Consider the following 23370-nt stretch of genomic DNA (forward strand, 5'->3'; position numbering starts at 1 on the left):
GGAATCATTGGATAATAAATCCAGGGCAGGAAACCTGGTTGATTTTTCTCCCCTACCCCAATATAAATCCAACCTTAATCGAACCCAAGACCTTCCTTGTCTGTGTGGTTCAGTACAATAGTGGAAAGTGCATTTATCCACTGTGTCAATGGGACACTGTTATCTGAACAGGTCTGTGAATTATAAAGTCAGAACTTTTGGTAAACTCATTTCCATAGTGGAGATTGTTTTTTACCCCCAATGACCTTATTTATGTGAAGTTTATAATGCCAATGACTTGAATGACAGATTATTAATGGAGATTTAGTTTTGAGGCAGAGGGCAGATGGAGGAAGGAGGGGTGAAAGCAGCACAGCAAGGTCCTTCTGCCACACTTTAATAGTGTATCTCAGTTGGCAGACACATCCTGTTGGACATTTTGTACAGACAGACGGTTTTTGAATTTTCGCGTGTAAACTTCTCATGCATCCCGTGTTAAGGGCAGAAATTGATTCAGCTGTAGAGGCAGTTTGTACGGTACTTCTCTTTCCCATTAAAAACAAAGAGCATGAAAATTGAAAATCATGATTCCATGGGCAAGGTCCAATATACCTACGCCTTCTCGCTTTTGTTTGTCACTCTAAGCAGTAATGTCAGGAGCCACTATATATTTCTCAAGCACTCCCTTGCGATCCATTGGTATCCTTTATATATCCAACCTTAATACTACTTCTATAAAAAGACTTGAGGGTAGCACAGACAAACATGCAAAACTAATGACATACACAGGCAGAACTAAACATACAGAACTGATAACATGTACCATAGTGTATTGCTGGGGAGGCGAGACTGGCAGGAGAACTTGGGGGCAAGAGGTCGCAGAGTACTGGATAGGCTGTGCAGAGGGCTGCAGAGATGGCAAGGGCTAAGATAGCCAACAACACAGAGAAAGTATTGGAAAAAAGAAACACAGGGTTAATGTCATCATCATCATTACTGCACAATAAACACAAAAAAAACCTTAGACAGACATTCTACAGCAATTTTGAGATTTGTCAAACCAACATTTGCTTTTCCCTTTTTTAATGAGGGCATAAATTGTTCTTTTTTTCCCCCCCTCCCCAGTCCCCCTTAATCTTTCTGGGCCACACACATCTTGCATTCAGGAGGATAAGCAGGCCATCTGCTCTCAGGTCTCTGCCAATGGCATTCTTCAACCAACTGTTAGACAATGAGTGACATAGCCCTGTAATGGCTCCCATTCTGATTTTATCCTTCCCTATGGGCCTCCATCTAATACCGTGACAGCACTTGGCTGAGATTGGGAATTCAGTGCAGTGTGACTGGCTGAAACTGGTGCCCCTCCAATGTGTAGCCCCTCTGAGTTGGTTTGTAATACTAAGATATTCAAAATGAAAAAAACTATTCTAAAAGTCATGAATACAATCATTTTTGAAAAATGCAATTGTATAACAATAACCCATCTACTGTATTCTACATAATGCACCTTTGTGATGAAATGTAGACTGTACTTGTGGCCAACTTATATGTATGAACTTCCTCTGAGACTGACCAGACCATTTACCATTGTTAGCAGACACTACAATCTCTGGTGTATAAGTCACAACTTCACGTGTATTTTAAATATAGGGTAGAAATCTAGAGGTTCTTTAAATCAAAATGGTAACTGAAATAGGGAAAGAGCACCAGATTTCAATTTTAAAAACCTGTGAGTTAAGTCAGCTGCTTTGTACATGAATCTAAAGTGGTAATGTATGAAGGAGAATGTTGAATTACCTACTGTAGGGAGAGTCTTTCATCCCATAAGGGCAAAAGGAATTCAAATTATCAAACGACACTATCCTTTTAAGACTGTTCCACTACACAAAGCCACCGTAACTAGGCAACTTCTGATTCAACACATACCTAATTATTTCCAAGAGGGCCAGGGTCTGCTTAGCCATCCCTTTGGTTGATGTACATGGACTTATTTGTGCCAGTTATCCAGGTAAAGACAGATCTTCTGCTTCAGTAAAAAAAATCCTCCAGTGAACATCGTGGCTGCAAAGGTTAAGCCAAGTGGCAGTAATCTGTACGAATCATTTATGCCTCTTGTAGGTACTACCTGCAAGATCCTCTGATTCCTGTCTGGAAGTACACATGCTTGAGAACAACTTACACACAACATGGACTTGTCCTCCACTTTTACTTCCTGAGCAATCGACTAACCTGTTCATGTCCTCCTGCCTACTTTTGTGCCATCTGCAATTACTAACATTTTGCCCCTATACCCGAATCCAGTTCATTTACATATGCTAGGAAAAGAAATGGTCTCAACACTGACCAATGGTAGGCATCACTGTTTACATCCATTAACCAGTACTCTCTGCTTTCTGTTCAACCAACATCCGATCCATGCTTATCCATCCACAGTCCCTATAATACCATGAGCTTCAATTTTAATTAACAAGTCTTGCACATTATCAAATGTTCCTTGAAAATCCATATGCACAACCCCACTTCATTTCCTTTATCGCTTTGCATCATCATTTCATCCACGAATGCCATTAAATTTGTCAGACACACCTTGCCTTTTCACAAATCCGTGCTGACTGTCCTTAATGAACCCATGCCCTTCCAGATGAAGGTTTTGTATTGGAGCCATACCCGATGTTAGACTGGCTGGCCTATACCTACCTGGCTTATCCTCTTTCGAACTGAAGTATTACGTTGGTGATGACAATTGAAAATCTCTAATAGCCTGATCTACAGATACATATACCTGATCTACAACAGAATCAGCAAGCTCCGCTAATTGGGTTTCTAATTAATAGGCCTTAAGGAAACGTGCTATCAAAGTTGTTCTGTGGCCCACAGCTTCTTTTGTGGAGCTCCAAATGGGTGAAATTCTCCTCCATATTGCCCTGAGAAATGGGCAATCAACTTCAAAAATCATAGAACTACTGGCTCTGGATGACTGGGTCAGAGCAGAAAGTGCAAATTTATAGGGGAATACTGCGGTCTCTCTGATCCTTGTTGGTGTTGAAACCAACACCAAGAAGATGGTGGCATTGGCACCTATTCTAGCTGCATCAGAGAGAAAGGATGTTATTAAAGATCAGGTATGTCGTCAAAGGGAGCATGTTGGGGTTAATAAGAAGATGACTCCTACTGAGTCTCAAGTTATTGTATCAATGTAAAGTGGTGCCTGAACCAAGGTGGACCTCAGGTCCTGAAGACCCATGCAGCAGAGGGGGCTATTCCTAGCCAAGCTGTTCTAGTGCAGTGCTGACACTGGCATCTACCCAGCAATGTGGATGATTGCCCTGACACATTCTATTCACGAAAGGGGAAATTTAGTTAATTACTGCCCTATCAAACTCCAGGGCAGCAACAAGCAGCACCCACTCACCAAAGCTCAAGCTGTGTTACACCAGAACCAGACAGCATCATCACAGAACTGATCCACATTTGCACATGAGATGACTGCCAGAGGAGATGCACATTAAAGTAGCATTTGAATTAGTATGGCACCATTGGGGGTTAAAAGGAAAATCCTCCAGAGACTGCAGCCATACAGTTTAAGAATAAGAGGTCTCCCTTTTAAGACTGAGATGAGGATACACTTTTTCTCTTAGTCTGTGGAATTCTCTTCTGCAGAGAGCAGTGGGACTGGGTCATTGAATTTATTCAAGGCTGAGTTAGACAGATTTTTGATAGGCAAAGGAGTCAAGGGTAATGGGGGATAGACAGGAAAGTGGGATTGGGACCGCAACCAGATCAGCCATCATCTTACTGAATGGGAGAGCAGGCTCGAAGGGCCAAATGGCCTACTCCTGCTCCTAAGTCCTAACACAAGGTAAGATGGCTGTGGTTGTTTGAGGTCAGTTATAACAGCCTCAGAGCATCACTGTAGGAGTTTCTCAGGAAAGCCTCTCATGCTGAAACATTTTCAGCTACTCCATCAATGACCTATCCTGCACCATAACGTCAGGAGGCTGCTCACAGAATATTCCATTCAAAATGCATCTGAAAATAAAGCAGCTCATGCTTGCCAATATCAGGATTTAGGTAACATCTAACCCTGTACTGACAAATGGCAGGTAACATTCATGCCACAACAGAATTGGGTAATGACCATTTTGAAAAAGTGAAAGCCCAAGATTCATCCCTTGATCTTCAGCAGCACCACCATTGTAGGCTCCCACAACATGCACATCTTAGGGTCACCACTAACCAGAAGCTGAACTGGACCAACTACATCAACAACAACACGGCTACAAAAGCAGGGCAGAGACTGGATACTCTATAACAAATAGCTCAACTCCCATTAAAGCCTCTCCATTGTCGACAAGGCTCAAGCCAAGAAAGTGATGAAATATTCACTACTTGCCTTGATGGGTGCAGTTGCAATGGCACTGACGAAGCTCAACACCACTCAGGACAGAATAGTGCACTTGATTGGTGCCCTTGTCAACTGGCTTACTATCCATCTATTCGACTAGCATCACTGTGACTGCAGTGTGCATCAGATACAGCACACATCGCAACAACTCACAAAAGTTACTTTGACAGAATCTCCCCCCTGCCCCCCCACGCAACCTCTACAATTGAGGAAAGTGAAAACAAGAATGCTGTGGGAACATCATCTCCTCCAAGTTTCCTTCTAAGTCACAGACCATCCTGACCTTGACATATATCACTTTTTTTCTATTCCCACTGGGTCAAAATTCTGGAATTCCCTCCAAAAACCCATTTGGGGGAGCACCATCACTACATGGACATCAGTGGTTAAAGAAGGCAGCCCACTACCACCTTCTCAAGGAAACAAGAGATGGACAATAAATGCAACTTTGCATTTATCAATCACATCCCAAAGAAACAATCTTTTTAAACTTCCTTTTCCCCAGCCACAGGTGGTCAATGAGCCTTTCCTGGAAAAACTGGCAGTTTCGTGTCTATATTGAATTCTCTGTCTGTCTTGGAGCTTGCACACAGAACCAGAAATTGACATCTCTCGGTGCTTGGGGGAATCAAGTTTGAATCTTCTGGCAGCCCAGTATTGCTTTTCATTGAATCAGTCCATTGTGGTGAGCTCTTGTACTAATTTTGGAGCAGGCTTTACACTTTCTGATGACAAAAGACAGGTGCTGTGTGTGTTAGTCACTGTGAAGGATTCATGACATTTGACATAGATACAGATCATAAATCCTGGAGCCATTATCAACCAGAAAGCTGCAGGACCTGTTCAGAACTCAAAAAAGCCAGGGCACAGCAAGAAATGTCTGCGGTAAAAATGTGTTTCACCACTTACAAAACAAATTCAAAAACTTTCAATGCTCTTGACTTTCAAAACATTAAACCACAAATAAAGAGACAGAAACTTTTCTTCCCAGATCGACAGGCAACAAGGGGATTTCCTGATGTCAGGAAAAACACAACCAAAGAGATACAAATGGTCACCTGATCAGGACAGCTATGCGTGGTGCAAGGGCTTTAAAAGGGTAGTGTCTTAAGTGCTTTTTCTTCTGTTTTAAAACCCCTGTAGGATGACTGAATTTCCCTGAGACATGGAGAACAAGTTTTATCTGTTACTAGAGATTAGTATAACCATACTGCAAACTCTTGTGGCAGAAATCAAGTGCTGCAACACTACAATGTTTCCATGGATAGTTTGTAAATTGTCCAAACAGACAGAGGTTCAGAACTTTTAAATTATACATAAATTCAGTACTGGCCAGTAGAGGGCATTAAAAGGACCCTGTCCACACCATGGAAAGTATAACACTTGACTTGTTGAGTAAATCACTGATCTCAGGTTTGAGAGCTCGAGCATTGTGCCATAAAGGCCCTTGTAAAATGACTTTTAAACAGGACACTAATTTACTGTTTTCTTAGAAAAGCAGAATGGAAGCATGAAATATAAACCCCAAAACAGTGGCAAAAAGTGCTGGAATCCTTTCCAATAAAAATGGAAATTGATTTATTGGGTTATCATAAGCCAATTGAGCCAAATGCACGTATGTGCTTTTCTTTAGAGCATGGGCAAGAATTTTCCACCAAAATCTTTGATTATTATTTCAAGCCTTCTATGTCCATAAAAAGCAGGTGCAAAACTTGGATCTGAATGACTCTTAGCTATCCTTTCTCACCCAAGTCAACTGATTCCTTAGGGTTACATTCGGAATCACTGCCCTGCACTGTGATACTCTAAGAAGAATAAAGGAACATTTTATAATACAGTGGAGCTTTCTTATAATCATATCAAATTTACAAATATGGGATTGAGGAATTTTTGGTTATACATTAAATCTAGACTGTCCTAAAGTATGTAATCCCAAAGGTTTCTGGTACTGGAGAGCGCTGAGTGGCATAATGTTGGGCCTGACCAAAATCTCTTTGTTGGGGAGTCTGCACCTGAGGAAGGCTCTACATTAATAATCGGTCTGAAATACTACAGGAACCATTTAACTGAACCTAATCCTGTGGAGAGCTTGATGGTTTTGCCCCAATTATAGACCGAGAAGCACAATGAGAGGGGCAGAGAAGACAACCATTTCAGCTCGTAAAAGACTGCTACAATGGTGCAGGTTCTGGTGCACTGTAGGCACTGCACGCACTGCCTACCCTGGCAAGTCATGATTCAGTAAGTCATTGTTGAGAAGTTAGGAGAAGCCCCAAACCACAATGAGACCTTCTTCAATTACCCTATAGTAGTGTAGGGCTATTAGAGTGTTTTGTTGTACTTTCATCTGAGCTGCAAGCACTCTTGGAAAAGGTCCTATTTTTCAGAGCCATTCCAGAAATTGTCTGCAAGTTGAGCCGTTGCAGTAGTTTTAGTTTTGCGAAAAGGAGCAGCAGTTGACTGTGAAAGGACCTTATTCTGCCGGTAACTACTGTGCAGCCCTTTGATGAACAGACCCAGCTTAGTGAGCTTGATGACATGCCATTTGAACCAGAGTAGATCTGTCCAGCCAAACCTGGTAACAATGCATTCATATGCTTGGTGTCACAATCCGGAGATTCAGAATAATTGCATTGGGTGGTGGATTTTCCACATCAAGAAAGGAAGATGACCACCAAAGCTGTAACATCGGTCTTGTACAAGGGTTTATCAACTCCATGGTGAATGGATTTGGATAACTTGTATGTTAGTCCAGGCATAGCCATAACTAACAGGGAAATGGGCATGAGAAACCCATTAAAGTTAGTGGTTGTAGCCTGTTGTGAAATCTGGGCGAAAATTTCTACCTCCAGCATCAGGGCACTCGAGCGTGAACAGACCAAAGCTTTGAGTGATCTGCATACTGAAGACCTCTGTAAATTACTAGCTCTGGTCATGTTGAAACACCCTCTAGAACTGCTCCTGGAATTCAATGCCTATGAGCTGATAGAAAAGTTCTCAGATAGATTCCTTCCCCAGAGAAATTCTAAACTGTCTTCAGGCAGGATACAATGTGACCTGATTTAATTGATCAGAATACAAATGGATTTCGGTAGTATTGCTGGAAAAAGAGACATGCTTTCAAAGCTTTTGGTCTTGCACTCATCAGGACAGATGCAAGAATACCAAAGTTCAAAGGGAACAACAATTTATGCTGCATGAGAAAAGGGGTGGCCGATTGGTTGGCAAGTCAGCTCTAATTGCTATTCAGAGATATTTTAGTGCAAAGGGCATGGCTTTCGTTGCCCCCTCAATCACTTGCCAAGAGATGGGAACAGTTGCAGATTTATGCTGCATTTGGGCCACCAGTGCAAGTGTGCATCCCAAAAGATATTCAGTGCTGAGTAGTGCCAAGGAGAGCTCAGTATCCCCTTTCTGGGTATAACGAAAACCTTTTTTGTTGAGTGGCCTCTTTCTCTTCCTTGAAGAAGTCAGTTATGCCTCAGGTTTGCATGTCGTTTGACACCAGTGGGCAGCCAGCAGAGCTCTTTGAAGAAAGCTCTGGCTGCCACTTGACTAGAAGTGACAAGATACACTCAGATCAGCAACTTCCACCTTTTTAAACTCTGGTTTTTCCAGCTATTTGTTAATTTTGTCCCAGAATATATGGGATTTAGGATGAAATCTGTTTTTGTGTGTGGGGGGGGGGTGGTATTTAAGAACACAAGGGAAATGTAGCAAGCAGTAGCGTCATGTTGTTACATGCATCTAATGCATCAATTACATCCATCATTGTTTGTTAGTTTTGTAGTTTTTAAAGTCCATGATACAGATACTGAGCTTATTTTGATGCTGGACAGAGTTGGCAGACATATGAAACAGTAGCTGCAGAGCTGGGAGGAACACTCTATTCTAAGTGTTGATGTTCTAGCATGTGTCCAAAACACTGTTTCTGCCCTTATTTTATTAGCATACTTTCATGGTTAAACAGCATGAAAGAGGCAGGATTATACAATGGATTTTCCAGCATATATATCAATTGTTGAGTAATCCAATTTGAGAATTTTGGCATCTGGAGCTTACATGAAGCTAGGCAATCCACTGTACACAACACAAAAAACACTGATCGACTTAAAGACTGCTTGTCAACAAATTCTTAAATAGCTAACTTACAGGTAAGTCTGGAAAATAGGAACATAGGAAACAGGAACGGAAGTAGACCATTCGGCCCTCGAGCCTGCTCTGCCATTCAACTAGATCATGGCTGATCGTCTACCTCAATGCTATTTTCCCACACTATCACCATATCCCTTGATATCTTTAATACCTAGAAATCTATCAATCTCTATCTTGAATATACTCAATGACTGAGTCTCCACAGTCCTCTGGGGTAGAAAATGCCAAAGATCCATCACCCTCTGAGTTAAGAAATTCCTTCTCATCTCAGTCCTAAATGGCCTACCTCTTATTCTGAGACTGTGTCCCTAGTTCTTGACCCCTCACCTCTCATTCTTGTAAACTCTAGAGAATAGAGGCCCAGTCTCCTCAATCTCTCCTCAAAGGACAATCCTGCCATCCCAGGAATCAGTCTGGTGAACCTTTGTTGCACTCCCTCTATGACAAGTATATCCTTTCTTAGGTAAGGGGGCCAAAACTGCACACAATACTCCAGATGCAGTCTCACTAAGGCTGTATACAATTTCAGCAAGACATCTTCACACCTGTACTCAAATCCTCTTGTAATAAAGACCAAATACCATTTGCCTTCCTAATTGCTTGTTGCACCTGCATGTTAACTTTCAGTGACTAATGAACAAGGACACCCAGGTCCCTTTGGTAGAAAAAACAGAAATGCAGAGTGTTTTTTAAATGGGGAGAGATTGGTTCTCCCTTATTTATTCTGCTAGTTACATCCTCAAAAAACTCCAACAGGTTTGTCAAACATGATTTCCCTTTTATAAATCCATACATTGACTGCTCAATCCTACTATCATTTTCTACGTGTCCTGTTATCACATCCCTTATTATAGATTCTAACATTTTCCCTGCTACTGATGTCAGGCCAACAGGTCTGTAGTTCCCTGTTTTCTCTCTCCCATCTTTCTTAAAAAGTGAGGTGACATTTGCTACCTTCCAATCTGCAGGAACCATTCCAGAATCTACAGAATTTTGGAAGATAATCACCAATGTATCCACTATCTCTACAGCCACCTCTTTCAACTCTCTGGGATGTAGCTCATCAGGTCCAGAGGATTTAGTAACTTTCAGCCCCAATAATTTCCCCAGTAGTACTTTTTTACTAATACTAATTTCTTTCAGTTCCTCATCCCTGCTAATCCCTTGGTTCTCTCGTATTCCTGGAAGTTTTTTTGTATCTTCCTCTGTGAAGACAGACAAAGTATTTGTTTAGTTTCTCTGCCATTTCCTTATTCCCCATTATAAATTCTCCTGTCTCTGCCTGTAATAGGCCCACATTTATCATTGCTAATCTTTTCCTTTTTACACACCTATAGAAACTTTTACAGTCCGTTTTGATGTTTCTCGCTAGTTTACTCTCACATTTTATTTTCCCTTTTTTTTTATCAGTTTCTTGGTCCTCCTTTATTGAATTCTAAAATGCTCCATATCCTCAAGTTTTTTTGGCAACTTTATAAGCCTCTACCTTTGATCTAATACAATCTTTAACTTTTCTTGTTAGTCACAGTTGGATTACCTTTCCTGCTGGGTGAAAGGAACGAATATTTGTTATAAACCATGCATTAATTCTTCAAATGCTGGCCATTGCCCTATCATGCCTTATAATGTAGTTTCCCAATCTACCACAGCCAATTTGGCCCTCATACCTTCATAGTTTCCTTTATTTAGATTCAAGACCATAGTTTTGGAATGAACTACATCACTTTCAAACTTGATGTAAATTCTACCATATTATGGTCACTCTTTCCTAAAGGCTCCTTCACAACAAGATCAATTAGCCCTTTCTCATTGCACAATACTAAATCTAAAATAGCCCGCTCTCCAGTGGGTTCCTCAACAAACTGTTCTAGAAAACCACCTTGTATGCATCACAGCAATTCATCCTCCACAGCATTAGTGCTAATTAGGCTTACCCAGACTACATGTAGATTGAAGCCCCCCATGATTACTCTATTACCCTTGTTACATGCACCTCTAATTTCCTGATTTATACTGTGCCCTACATTACCACTACTGTTTGGTGGCCCATGAATAACTCCCACCAATGTTTGCTGCCCCTTGCTGTTTTTTTTTAGCTCCACCCAAACTTATTCTGCATCTTGTTCTTCCAATCCAAGATCCTCTCTAACTAAGGTGCTGATCTCATCCTTTATTAACATCACCTTCTTTTCCTTTTTGTCTATCCTGCTTAAAGTTGAACACCCTTGAATATTCAGTTCCCAGCCCTGGTCACCCTGCAGCCATGTCTCCGTAATGGCAATGAGATCATACCAGTTTACTTCCATTTGTGCCATTAATTCATTTACCTTGTTGCGAAAGCGGTATGCATTCAAATAGAGTGCCTTTAATTCTGTTTTTTTAATTATTTTTGTAACCTCTAGCCTTATCTATTGGCACACTCTTAAGTCTGTTCCTTCCTGCCACACCAGATTATCAATTCCCTTATTACTACCTTGTCCTCTTGTCTTGTCCTCTCTCTTTATCACATCTTCCCTCACTTGATCACTCACACCAAGTTTAAAGCCCTCTTTACTGCCCTAGCTTGTAACTCGCCAGGACACTGGTGTCAGTACGGTTCAGGTGAAAGCCATCCCATCGGTGCAGTTCCCACTTTCTCCAGTGCTGGTGCCAGTGCCCCATAAATTTAAACCGATTTCGCCCACACCAATCTTTCAGCCACGCATTTAACCCTTTAATCTTAATTACCCTGCTCCAATTTTCTCGTGGCTCACATAATAATTCAGAGATTACCACCTTTGTGGTTGTTTTTTTTAAATTTAGCCCCTAGCTGCTCACACTCTCTAAACAGAACCTCTTTCCTAATCCTATCTATGTCATTGGTACCTATGAAGACCACGACAACTGGATCCTCCCCTCCCACTGCAAGTTCCTCTCCAGCCCTGAGCAGATGTCCTGAACCCTGGCACCGGGCAAGCAACACAGCCATCTGGACTCTCACTCACTGCTGTTGAGAACTGTATCAAGCCTCCTGACTACACTGTCCCCTACTAACACTACATTCCTATTAACTCCCCCCCAATTGAATAGCTTCCTGTACCATGGCTCCATAGTCAGTTTGCTCATCCACCCTCAGCCCCTACTTTCATCCTTACAGGCTGCAAGAACCTTGACCCTGTTTGACAATTGCAAAGGCTGAGGCTCCTCCACTTGAGCCTTCTCAATCCCCTTACCCGCCTCACTCGCAGTCACACGCTCCTGTCCGTGACCATGGACCAAATCAGATGACTCTATCCAAAGGGGTGTGACTGCCTCCTGGAACAAAGTGTCCAACTAAATTTGCTCCTCCCTGATGAGTCGCAGTGTCTGCAGCTCAGTCTCCAGCTCAATGACTCTGAGCCGAAGTTTCTCCAGTCACAAATACTTACTGCAGATGCGTTTGCCCTGGATCACACAGGTGCACGAGCTCATCACCTGCCATCTTTTGCATTTAATTAATTATTTTTAATGCTTTCATGAGATGTGGATGTCTCTGGCTAGACCAGCATTTATTGCCCATCCCTAATTACCCTCGAGAAGGTGGTGGTGAGCTGCCTTCTTGAACCGCTGCAGTCCATGTGGTGTAGGTACACCCACAGTGCTGTTAGGGAGGGAGTTCCAGGATTTTGACCCAGCGACAGTGAAGGAACGGTGATATATTTCCAAGTCAGGATGATGTGTGACTTGGAGGAGAACTTGCACGTAGTGGTGTTCCCATGCAGCTGTTGCCCTTGACCTTCTTGGTGGCAGAGGTCATGGATTTGGAAGGTGCTGTCGAAGGAACCTTGGTGAGTTGTTGCAGTGCGTCTTATAGATGGAACACACTGCTGCTACTTTGTGTTGGTGGTGGAGGGAGTGAATGTTTAAGTTGGTGGATGGAGTGAATGTTTGTGGATCGGGTGCCAATCAAGGCTGCATTGTCCTGGATGGTGTTGAGCTTCTTGAGTGTTGTCGGAGCTGCACTCATCCAAGCAAGTGGGGAGTGTTCCATCACACTCCTGACTTGTGCCTTGTAGGTGGTGGACAGGCTTTGGGGAGTCAGGAGGTAGGTTGCTCCCTGCAGAATTCACAGCCTCTGACCTGCTCCTGTAGACACAGTATTTATATGGCTGGTCCAGTTCAGTTTCTGGTCAATGGTAACCCCAGAATGTTGACAGTGTCGGATTCAGCGATAGTAATGCCATTGAATGTCAAGGGGAGGTGGTTGGATTCTCTCTTGTTGGAGATGGTCATTATCTGGCACATGTATGGTGCAAATGTTACTTGCCACTTATCAGCCCAAGCCTGGATATTGTCCAGGTCTTGTTGCATTTGGACATGGACTGCTTCAGTATCTGAGGAGTTGTGAATAGTGCTGACCATTGTGCAATCATCAGCGAACATCCCCACCTCTGACATTATGGTGGAAGGAAGGTCATTGATGAAGCAGCTGAAGATGGTTGGGCCGAGGACACTACTCTGAGGAACACCTGCAGTGATGTCCTGGATCTGAGATGACTGACCTCCAACAACCACAACCACCTTCCTTTGTGCCAGATATGACTCCAGCCAGCAGAGAGTTTTCCCCCTGATTCCCATTGACTCCAGTTTTGCTAGGGCTCCTTGATGCCACACTTGGTCAAATGCGGCCTTGATGTCAACAGCAGTAACTCTCACCTCACACCTGGAATTCAGCTCTTTTGCCCATGTTTGGACCAAGACTATAATGAAGTCAGGAGCTAATTACTGATTAAATCTTAATTGTTTCTAATCCTGCCTATTCTTATATTTTTATTGCTTCAGTAAATGTTCTACTTGCCCTGATTGAAAATCGTTTTTCATTCTTTTGATGGGATACAGGTGCACTGGTAAGGCCAGCATTTATTGCCCATCCCTATTTGCCCATCCCTAATTGCCCTTGAGCTGAGTGGATTGCTAGGCCTTTTCAGAGGGCAGTTAGGAGTCAACTACATGAGGCCTGGGGCCTGGAGTCACATATAGGCCAGACCGGGTAAGGACAGCAGATTTCCTTCCCTAAAGGACATTAGTGAACCAGATGGGTTTTTACAACAATTGATGATAGTTTCATGGTCACCATCATTGAGACTAGCTTTCAATTCCACATCCATTAATTGAATTTGAATTTAAATTTCACCAGTTGCTGTAGCAGGATTTGAACCCATGTCCCCAGAGCATTAGCCTAGGCCTCAGTATTACTAGTCTACTGACATTACCACCATCCCCACCATCTCCCTGTTGGATTGCCTAGTTAAGGTCAACAGGAAATGCTCACCAGCCAATCTAATAAGCTTTACTACTTTATTAGTAAACCTTAGTACTACTAATAAAATCTTTCAAAACTCGGGTAATTTTAGTAACTGTAAGATAAATGAGAAAAATACTCATCAAGCAATCAACAACCTGTTTTTCTGTGATGTCACACTTCAATTTTTCTCAGAACGTGGTTGGTTTGCTCTGGAGCTGTGGTTGGAGTGGACTGGAGACATCTTTTAGATGCTGCTCTGTCTCCGGGTCCTCCTCTCTCCCACTCTTTTAAATGCTGCTCTGTCTCATGGTCCTCCTCTCTCCTGCTCTTTTAGAAGCTGCTGTCTGTCTGTCTCCAGGTCCTCGTCTCTCCCATTCTTTTAGATGCTGTCTGTCTGTCTCCGGGTCCTCCTCTCTCCCATTCTTTTAGATGCCGTCTGTCTGTCTCCGGGTCCTCCTCTCTCCCATTCTTTTAGATGCTGCTGTCCGTCTCATGGTCCTCCTCTCTTCTGCTCTTTTAGATGCTGCTGTCTGTCTGTCTCCAGGTCCTCCTCTCTTCCACTCTTTTAGATGCTGTCTGTCTGTCTCTGTGTCCTCCTCTCTCCCACTCCTTTAGATGGTGCTATTTGTCTGTCTGTCTCTGTGTCCTCCTCTCTCCCGCTCTTTTAGATGCTTCTGTCTGCCTAGCTCCGGGTCCTCCTCTCTCCCACTCTTTTAGATGCTGCTGTCTGTCTGTCTCCGGGTCCTCCTCTCTTCTGCTCTTTTAGATGCTGCTGTCTGTCTGTCTCCGGGTCCTCCTCTCTCCCACTCTTTAAGATGCTGTCTGTCTGTCTGTCTCCGGGTCCTCCTCTCTTCTGCTCTTTTAGATGCTGCTGTCTGTCTGTCTCCGGGTCCTCCACTCTCCCACTCTTTTAGATGCTGCTGTCTGTCTGTCTCCGGGTCCTCCTCTCTCCCACTCTTTTAGATGCTGCTGTCTGTCTGTCTGTCTCTGGGTCCTCTGTCCCACTCTTTGTGGCAACAAAGTCACCCTCTGTCAGGGCACTGACTATTCCAATCAATTACGCAGCAGAACATCAAACAAGGGAGCTCTTATCGGAATCAGACAATGGTTCCAGCGTAGGAGGCCATTCAGCACTTTGTGTCTGTGATGGTTCTCTGTGACAGAAACTCAGCTTGTCTCACTTGCCAGGCCTTTCCCCGTAGCACTGTAAATGTTTTCACTTCAGGTGATCAAATTCCCTTTTGAAAGCCACGATTGAATGTGCCTCCACCACACTTTCAGGCAGTACATTCTAGATCCTAGCCACTCGCTGCACAGAAAGGTTTTTCATGATGCCATTGCTTCTTTTGCCAATCATCTTAAATCAGTGTCCTCTGGTTCTCAATCCTTCTGCTAATGGGAAGTTTCTCTCTATGTACTCTGTCCAGGCCCTTAACGATTTTGCACACCTCTATCAAATCTCCTCTGAACCTTCTCTGAGGCGAACAGCCCCAGCCTCTCCAGTCTTTCCATGTAACTGAAGTTCCTCATCCCTGGGACCATTCTTGTGAATCTTTTCTGCACCCTCTCGAATGCTCAGAACTGAACAGAATACTCCAGCTGAGACTGAACTCGTGCTTTATAGAAGTTCATTATAACCCATTTGCTTTTGTGCTCTATGCGTCTATAAATCAAGCCTAGGATTCCATATGCCTTTTTAACCACTTAGCCCTGCCACCTTCAATGATTTGTTCACATATATCCCCAGGACCCTCTGCTCCTGCATCCCCTTAAGAATTGTATCCTTTGGAAATATATTGCCTCTCCTCATTCTTCCAACCAAAATGCGCCACTTAGAACCATAGAAAAGTTACAGCACAGAAGGAGGCCATTTGGCCCATCTTGTCCATGCCAGCCCCAGGACACGCAGGTGCCCCTTCCTGCACCCGGCCCATAGCCCTGCAGCTTACAGCAATTTAGGTGCAGATCCAGGTACTTTTTAAAAAGAGTTTAGAGTTTCTGCCTCTACCACCAACTTGGGCAGCGAATTCCAGACACCCATAACCCTCTGCGTAAAAAAATTCTTCCTCATGTCCCCCCTACACCTTCTGCCACTTATCTTGAATCTATGTCCCCTGGTTCTAGAATTCTCCACCAAGGGAAACAATTTTATCCTGTCCACTCTATCTATTCCCCTCATAATTTTGTACACCTCAATCAAGTCACCTCTCAGCCTTCTTTGTTCTAAGGAAAATTACGCAGTTCTGTGTTAAATTGCGCCTGCCACGTGTCCGCCCATTTCACAAGCCTGTCTATGTCCTTTTCAAGTAAATCACTGCCCTCCACACTGTTCACAGTACTGCCAAGCTTTGTGTCATCTGCAAGTTTTGAAATTAAGCCCTGTACACCCAAGTCTAGATCATTAATATAGATCAAGGTCCTCGTACCGACTCCTGCAGAAACACACTGTATACATTCCTCCAGTCCTAAACAAAAGCGCTCCCCACTACTCTGCTTACTGTCACTTAGTCAACGTTGTTGCCATGTTCCCACTGGCTGTTTTATCCCATGGGCTTCAACACTGCAGGCAAGTCAATTATGTCACTTCATCAAATGCCTTTTGGAAGGCCGTGGACAGCAATTCAAACGTGTTGCTCTGATCAAACCTCTTTTGTTACCTCATCGAAAAAACTCCAACTAGTTAAATATAGTTTGCATTCAACAAATCCATGTTGGCTTTAGCTAATTAATCCTCGCTTGTGTAAACTACGGTTAGTTTCAGGCAGCTTATAGTCTCTAAGGCTACCCATTCACCGATGTTAAACTGACTGGCTGTAGATGCTGGGTTTATCCTTACACCCTTATTTGAACATGGAACAACATTTGAAATTCTCTAGTCCTCTGGCATCGCCCTGTACTCATGGAGAATTGGAAGATTATGGCCAGTACCTTGGGAATTTCGACCTTTCGTTCTTTCAACACCCTCGGATGCATCAGATTTGGTCCGGGCGAATTATCAATTCAAAGTGCAGCAGCATGAATAATGAAAGCAGAGTGAGACCAGCGGGAGGATAAAAGAGCAGCAGCGGCTGTACTGAGAGTGAGAGCAGAGTGAGACCAGCGGGAGGATAAAAGAGCAGCAGCGGCTGTACTGAGAGTGAGAGCAGAGTGAGACCAGAGGGAGGATAAAAGAGTGGAAGTGGCAGTACTGAGAGTGAGAGCACAATGAGACCAGGGGGAGAATAAAAGAGCAGCAGCAACAGTACTGAGAGTGAGAGCAGAGTGAGACCAGAGGGAGGATAAAAGAGTGGCAGTGGCTGTACTGAGAGTGAGAGCAGAGTGAGACCAGCGGGAGGATAAAAGAGCAGCAGCGGCTGTACTGAGAGTGAGAGCAGAGTGAGACCAGAGGGAGGATAAAAGAGTGGAAGTGGCAGTACTGAGAGTGAGAGCACAATGAGACCAGGGGGAGAATAAAAGAGCAGCAGCAACAGTACTGAGAGTGAGAGCAGAGTGAGACCAGAGGGAGGATAAAAGAGTGGCAGCGACAGTACTGAGAGTGAGAGCAGAGTGAGACCAGGGGGAGAATAAAAGAGTGGCAGCGACAGTACTGAGAGTGAGAGCAGAGTGAGACCAGCGAGAGAATAAAACAGCGGCAGCAGCAGTACTGAGAGTGAGAGCAGAGTGAGACCAGAGGGAGGATAAAAGAGCGGCAGCGGCAGTACTGAGAGTGAGAGCACAATGAGACCAGGGGGAGAATAAAAGAGCAGCAGCGACAGTACTGAGAGTGAGAGCAGAGTGAGACTAGGGGGAGAATAAAAGAGCGGCAGAGGCAGTACTGAGAGTGAGACCAGAGGGAGGATAAAAGAGTGGCAGTGGCAGTACTGAGGGTGAGAGCAGAGTGAGACCAGAGGGAGGATAAAAGAGTGGCAGTGGCAGTACTGAGAGTGAGAGCAGAGTGAGACCAGCGGGAGGATAAAAGAGTGGCAGTGGCAGTACTGAGAGTGAGAGCAGAGCGAGACCAGCGGGAGGATAAAAGAGCGGCAGCGGCAGTAGTACGGAGAGTGAGAGCAGAATGAAACCAGCGGGAGGATAAAAGAGTGGCAGTACTGAGAGTGAGAGCAGAGTGAGACCAGAGGGAGGATAAAAGAGTGGCAGTGGCAGTACTGAGAGTGAGAGCAGAGTGAGACCAGAGGGAGGATAAAAGAGTGGCAGTGGCAGTACTGAGAGTGAGAGCAGAGTGAGACCAGAGGGAGAATAAAAGAGTGGCAGTACTGAGAGTGAGAGCAGAGTGAGACCAGCGGGAGGATAAAAGAGTGGCAGTGGCTGTACTGAGAGTGAGAGCAGAGTGAGACCAGCGGGAGGATAAAAGAGCGGCAGCGGCAGTACTGAGAGTGAGAGCAGAGTGAGACCAGCGGGAGGATAAAAGAGTGGCAGTGGCTGTACTGAGAGTGAGAGCAGAGTGAGACCAGCGGGAGGATAAAAGAGCGGCAGCGGCAGTACTGAGAGTGAGAGCAGAGTGAGACCAGCGGGAGGATAAAAGAGTGGCAGTGGCTGTACTGAGAGTGAGAGCAGAGTGAGACCAGCGGGAGGATAAAAGAGTGGCAGTGGCAGTACTGAGAGTGAGAGCAGAGTAAGACCAGCGAGAGAATAAAAGAGTGGCAGTGGCAGTACTGAGAGTGAGAGCAGAGTGAGACCAGAGGGAGGATAAAAGAGTGGCAGTGGCAGTACTGAGAGTGAGAGCAGAGTGAGATCAGAGGGAGGGTAAAAGAGCGGCAGTGGCAGTACTGAGAGTGGGAGCAGAGTGAAACCCGCGGGTGTGGGTTGGTATGTGGTGTGCAGTGTAGCTGTGTGTTAGGTCAGAGGGTTTTGGGTAGTTCAGCTGGGGTTGCCATTCAGTGTGGTGGGTTGAATTCCGCTGTTCATCACTGATTTACACCAGCGATTAAACAGGGGAACAAGACTGGGTAAATGTCCTGTCAAGAAGATATAATGATGTCTATAATATTATTGGAAATTTTTTAAAAATAGAGTTTAGTGGTGCCTGTGTCTATGTGTGTGTGCATGTGTGTCTTAATTGAATTAAAGCCAGCTGGTCTAGAGGCTTTGATGTATAGAAGAGAATAAGGTTTGAAATGGTAATTAGATAAACAGGGGGAAATAGAAGGCGAAGTGTAAAGGGGGCATTTTGCATTTTTAAATGGACCATTCAAAAGAGCAGGGGAAATATTACACCTCACATTCAAAGAGGAAAATGTGTATAAAGGAAGAGAAGGCTGTTGGTAAAAGGAGGGGGGATTCTAAGATATAAAGTCTCTAGCCTGTAAGCCTAAAGTCTGTCTGCAAGGACTCAAAGCTGAAAGAAACTGATCTTGAATGCAACTGTCGAGTGTATGCCTTAATGGGAGTGTAACAGAGTCAGAATGATTAGGGGATTTTTGTAGTTATTATAGTAGTAATTTTGCAGACACATGTATGTGATTACAATCTTTCTTGTATTAATAAATGTTTAATTTTGTATAAAAAACCTCAAGACTCGGTGGTCTTATTACTACTGAATTTAAAGCCTGCAGCTCGAAACTTACAAATTGCAAAAATGGGTTATGACAGTTATTTCAAGTTTCCCTCTGGGATTGGAACAACTCAGCCTTTACCATCGGGTGTATCATAATAATTGGAGGCTCTTTGCGGGATATATTTATAATTCCTTGATTTTTTGGATTGTTGAATCTTAAGGTTACGAATATGAGAAGCACTTTGAATTCAGGTATTAGTGAAGTTTTTTTTAAGTACTGAGACTGCAAGATGGCTTTGGTAATTGCTAAGACTTGTCTGGGGGTAGAAGGTATAACTTTGATTGGGTTACAAAAAGTATCCAAGAGTAAGTTAACAGAGTTGGCAAATTGGGGTTACCTGCAGGGGCGAGGAAATCAGACATATTTGAAGTGATAACACAGCATTTGAAATTGGAAGGAATGCCTGAGATACAGTGTTCTCCAAGGGGTGGTTCATTGGAATGGGCCCAAATTCAGTTGCAAATCAAAACGATTAAAATGGAAGAAAAGGAAAGAGAAAGGGCATTCCAAAGGGAACAGGCAAAAAGGCAGGAGAGAGGAAGAAAAGAGGAAAGGGAGTTAGAAATTATGAAGATAGAAAAGGAGGAAAGAGAGTAGAACCCAGTGGGGAGATTTTTAAATTTGTACAAGCTCTTCCAAACTTTGAGGAAAGAGATGTTGAAGCATTCTTTATTTCATTTGAGAAGCTAGCTAAACAGATGAAATGGCCACAGGAAAGCTGGACGTTATTATTACAGTCTAAGTTGTTAGGTAAGGTGCATGAGCTATATGCTTCGCTATCAGAAGAAATGTCGGTGAATTATAATGTGGTGAAAAAGGCTATTTTGAGTGCATATGAGTCGGTTCCTGAAGCATACAGGCAGAAATTTAAGAATATGAGAAAACAGCCTGGGCAAAATTATATTGAGTTTGAGAGGGTAAAACAAAGTAATTTTGACAGGTGGATGTGGGCATTAAAAATAAAGACAACTTTTGCAGCTCTTCGAGAAGTAATTCTTTTGGAAGAATTTAAAGATTCAATTCCTTCAGTTGTGAGAACTCATTTGGAGGAACAGAGAGTTGAATCTGTAAGACAAGCAGCAGAGATAGCTGATCATTATGAGTTAGTTCATAGAGCCAAACCTTTTTATCGTCACCCTTTTAAATCTGAAAAGGACAGAAAGTAGGAAAGGAAAGTGGGTAGTCAGGGAAGAGAAGGGGTAGCTGGAAATTCCCAGATAGTTTTTTCTCAGAATAAAAAGGAAGGTGCTGAGGGTAGAAGTGACATTCAAAAGTTGAGATGTTTTCATTGTAATAAAGTTGGACACACAAAGTCAGTATGATGGAAGTTACAGGGAGAATCTGTTGGGATTATTGAGTACAGAAAAGCTCTGAAAGTAAAAGTACTGTGGGTTCTGAGGTTCAGGCACAAGAAAAACCAGTGGTTTGTGTACAATTAAAACAGGGAGAATCAATGATAGGTAAAGAAGTGGGAATATGTTCACAGGTTACCCGACAGAATTCTGAGGAGCAGGTTGCAGGAATGTTTAAAGATTTTGTATGTGAAGGGAAAGTCTTTCCATGTACACGAGGTGGATTAGGTAAAGAAGTTAAAATTTTGAGGGACACAGGGGCTAGTCAATCCTTAATGTTGCGGGATAGTGATATTTGTTGTTCAAAGAGAGCATTGCAGGAACAGGTGATAATAAGTGGGGTTCATGGAGATGCTAAACCTATTCCATTGTGGAAGGTAAATTTAAAGACTAAGTGGAAAACTGGCGAAGCGACTGTTGGGGTGGTGGAACAATAGCCCATTGCAGGGCTTCAATTTATTCTGGGTCATGATATCGCTGGATCACAAATATGGGTGACGCCTATGGTAGTTGAGCAGCCTATAAAAGTGTTTTCAATGGGTGTTACAAGAAGAGCATCCTGGATTGTTTCCAGACTGTGATATAACAAGATCACAGGCACATAGGTTTAAACAAGAAAAACAAGGAGGACAGGCAGTTTAAAGGCAGGAAGAAGGTATTGAAATCCAATTAGCTGGCACTGTGTTTGATAACATTGTTCAGAAAGAGACAGCAGATGACAATTCAGCTGAAGCGTTTAACTCAAGGCAGGTGATTGAGTTGCAGCGAAAGGATTTGCAATTCGAAGTTATATCAGACAGCTTACTCAGAAACAGAGGCAAAATGTATTAATTAACACAGAGTGTTATTCCTTTAAGGATGATATTTTAATGAGAAAATGGAGGCCTGATCATGTCTCATCAAATGAAAGCTGGAGGGAGGTGCATCAGATTGTTATCCCATTAGAGTATAGAAATGAGATTCTGAGGATTGCTCATGAAATTCCAATGGGGGGGGGGGGGGGGGGAGGGGGGGGAATGGGGATTTGGGGGGAGGGGGGGGAATGGGGATTTGGGGGGAGGGGGGGGAATGGGGATTTGGGGGGAGGGGGGGGAATGGGGATTTGGGGGGAGGGGGGGGAATGGGGATTTGGGGGGAGGGGGGGGAATGGGGATTTGGGGGGAGGGGGGGGAATGGGGATTTGGGGGAATGGGGATTTGGGGGGAGGGGGGGGAATGGGGATTTGGGGGGAGGGGGGGGAATGGGGATTTGGGGGGAGGGGGGGGAATGGGGATTTGGGGGGAGGGGGGGGAATGGGGATTTGGGGGGAGGGGGGGGAATGGGGATTTGGGGGGAGGGGGGGAATGGGGATTTGGGGGGAGGGGGGGAATGGGGATTTGGGGGGAGGGGGGGAATGGGGATTTGGGGGGAGGGGGGGGAATGGGGATTTGGGGGGAGGGGGGAATGGGGATTTGGGGGGAGGGGGGGAATGGGGATTTGGGGGGAGGGGGGGGAATGGGGATTTGGGGGGAGGGGGGGAATGGGGATTTGGGGGGAGGGGGGAATGGGGATTTGGGGGGAGGGGGGGAATGGGGATTTGGGGGGAGGGGGGAATGGGGATTTGGGGGGAGGGGGGGAATGGGGATTTGGGGGGAGGGGGGGGAATGGGGATTTGGGGGGAGGGGGGGGAATGGGGATTTGGGGGGAGGGGGGGGAATGGGGATTTGGGGGGAGGGGGGGAATGGGGATTTGGGGGGAGGGGGGGAATGGGGATTTGGGGGGAGGGGGGGAATGGGGATTTGGGGGGAGGGGGGGAATGGGGATTTGGGGGGAGGGGGGGAATGGGGATTTGGGGGGAGGGGGGGAATGGGGATTTGGGGGGAGGGGGGGAATGGGGATTTGGGGGGAGGGGGGGAATGGGGATTTGGGGGGAGGGGGGGAATGGGGATTTGGGGGGAGGGGGGGAATGGGGATTTGGGGGGAGGGGGGGAATGGGGATTTGGGGGGAGGGGGGGAATGGGGATTTGGGGGGAGGGGGGGAATGGGGATTTGGGGGGAGGGGGGGAATGGGGATTTGGGGGGAGGGGGGAATGGGGATTTGGGGGGAGGGGGGGGAATGGGGATTTGGGGGGAGGGGGGGGAATGGGGATTTGGGGGGAGGGGGGGAATGGGGATTTGGGGGGAGGGGGGGAATGGGGATTTGGGGGGAGGGGGGAATGGGGATTTGGGGGGAGGGGGGAATGGGGATTTGGGGGGAGGGGGGAATGGGGATTTGGGGGGAGGGGGAATGGGGATTTGGGGGGAGGGGGGATGGGGATTTGGGGGGAGGGGGGATGGGGATTTGGGGGGAGGGGGGATGGGGATTTGGGGATGGGGGGGGCGGGAATGGGGGTGGGGGGGATGGGGGGGGCGGGAATGGGGGTGGGGGGGATGGGGGGGGCGGGGATGGGGGGGGCGGGGATGTGGGGGGCGGGGATGGGGGGGCGGGGATGGGGGGGCGGGAATGGGGATGGGGGGGCGGGAATGGATGGGGGGGCGGGAATGGGGATGGAGGGGGGATGGGGGGAAATGAGGGGGGAATGGGGGGAAATGAGGGGGGAATGGGGGGAAATGAGGGGGGAATGGGGGGGAAAGGAGGGGGGAAATGAGGGGGAAAGGGGGGGAAGGGGGGAATGGAGGGGGAGG

The 23370-nt window shown here is 45.2% G+C and overlaps 1 protein-coding gene across 9 annotated transcripts in view; it reads right to left on the bottom strand.

Moving 5' to 3' along the window:
- r3hdm2 (R3H domain containing 2) overlaps positions 1-23370 on the bottom strand; it is a 294265-nt gene that overhangs the window by 62214 nt on the left and 208681 nt on the right. For 7 of the 9 annotated variants that reach the window (XM_078534494.1, XM_078534491.1, XM_078534487.1 and 4 more), the window contains one exon: positions 803-904. The exons of the other annotated variants lie outside the window; for them this stretch is intronic. In XM_078534494.1, the coding sequence (XP_078390620.1) occupies positions 803-904 (102 nt within the window). The remainder of the gene's footprint in view (positions 1-802; positions 905-23370) is intronic. 9 annotated transcript variants of the gene reach the window in all.

The sequence above is a fragment of the Cetorhinus maximus genome, chromosome X (genome assembly GCF_964194155.1).
Source record: "Cetorhinus maximus chromosome X, sCetMax3.hap1.1, whole genome shotgun sequence".
Taxonomy (NCBI): domain Eukaryota; kingdom Metazoa; phylum Chordata; class Chondrichthyes; order Lamniformes; family Cetorhinidae; genus Cetorhinus; species Cetorhinus maximus.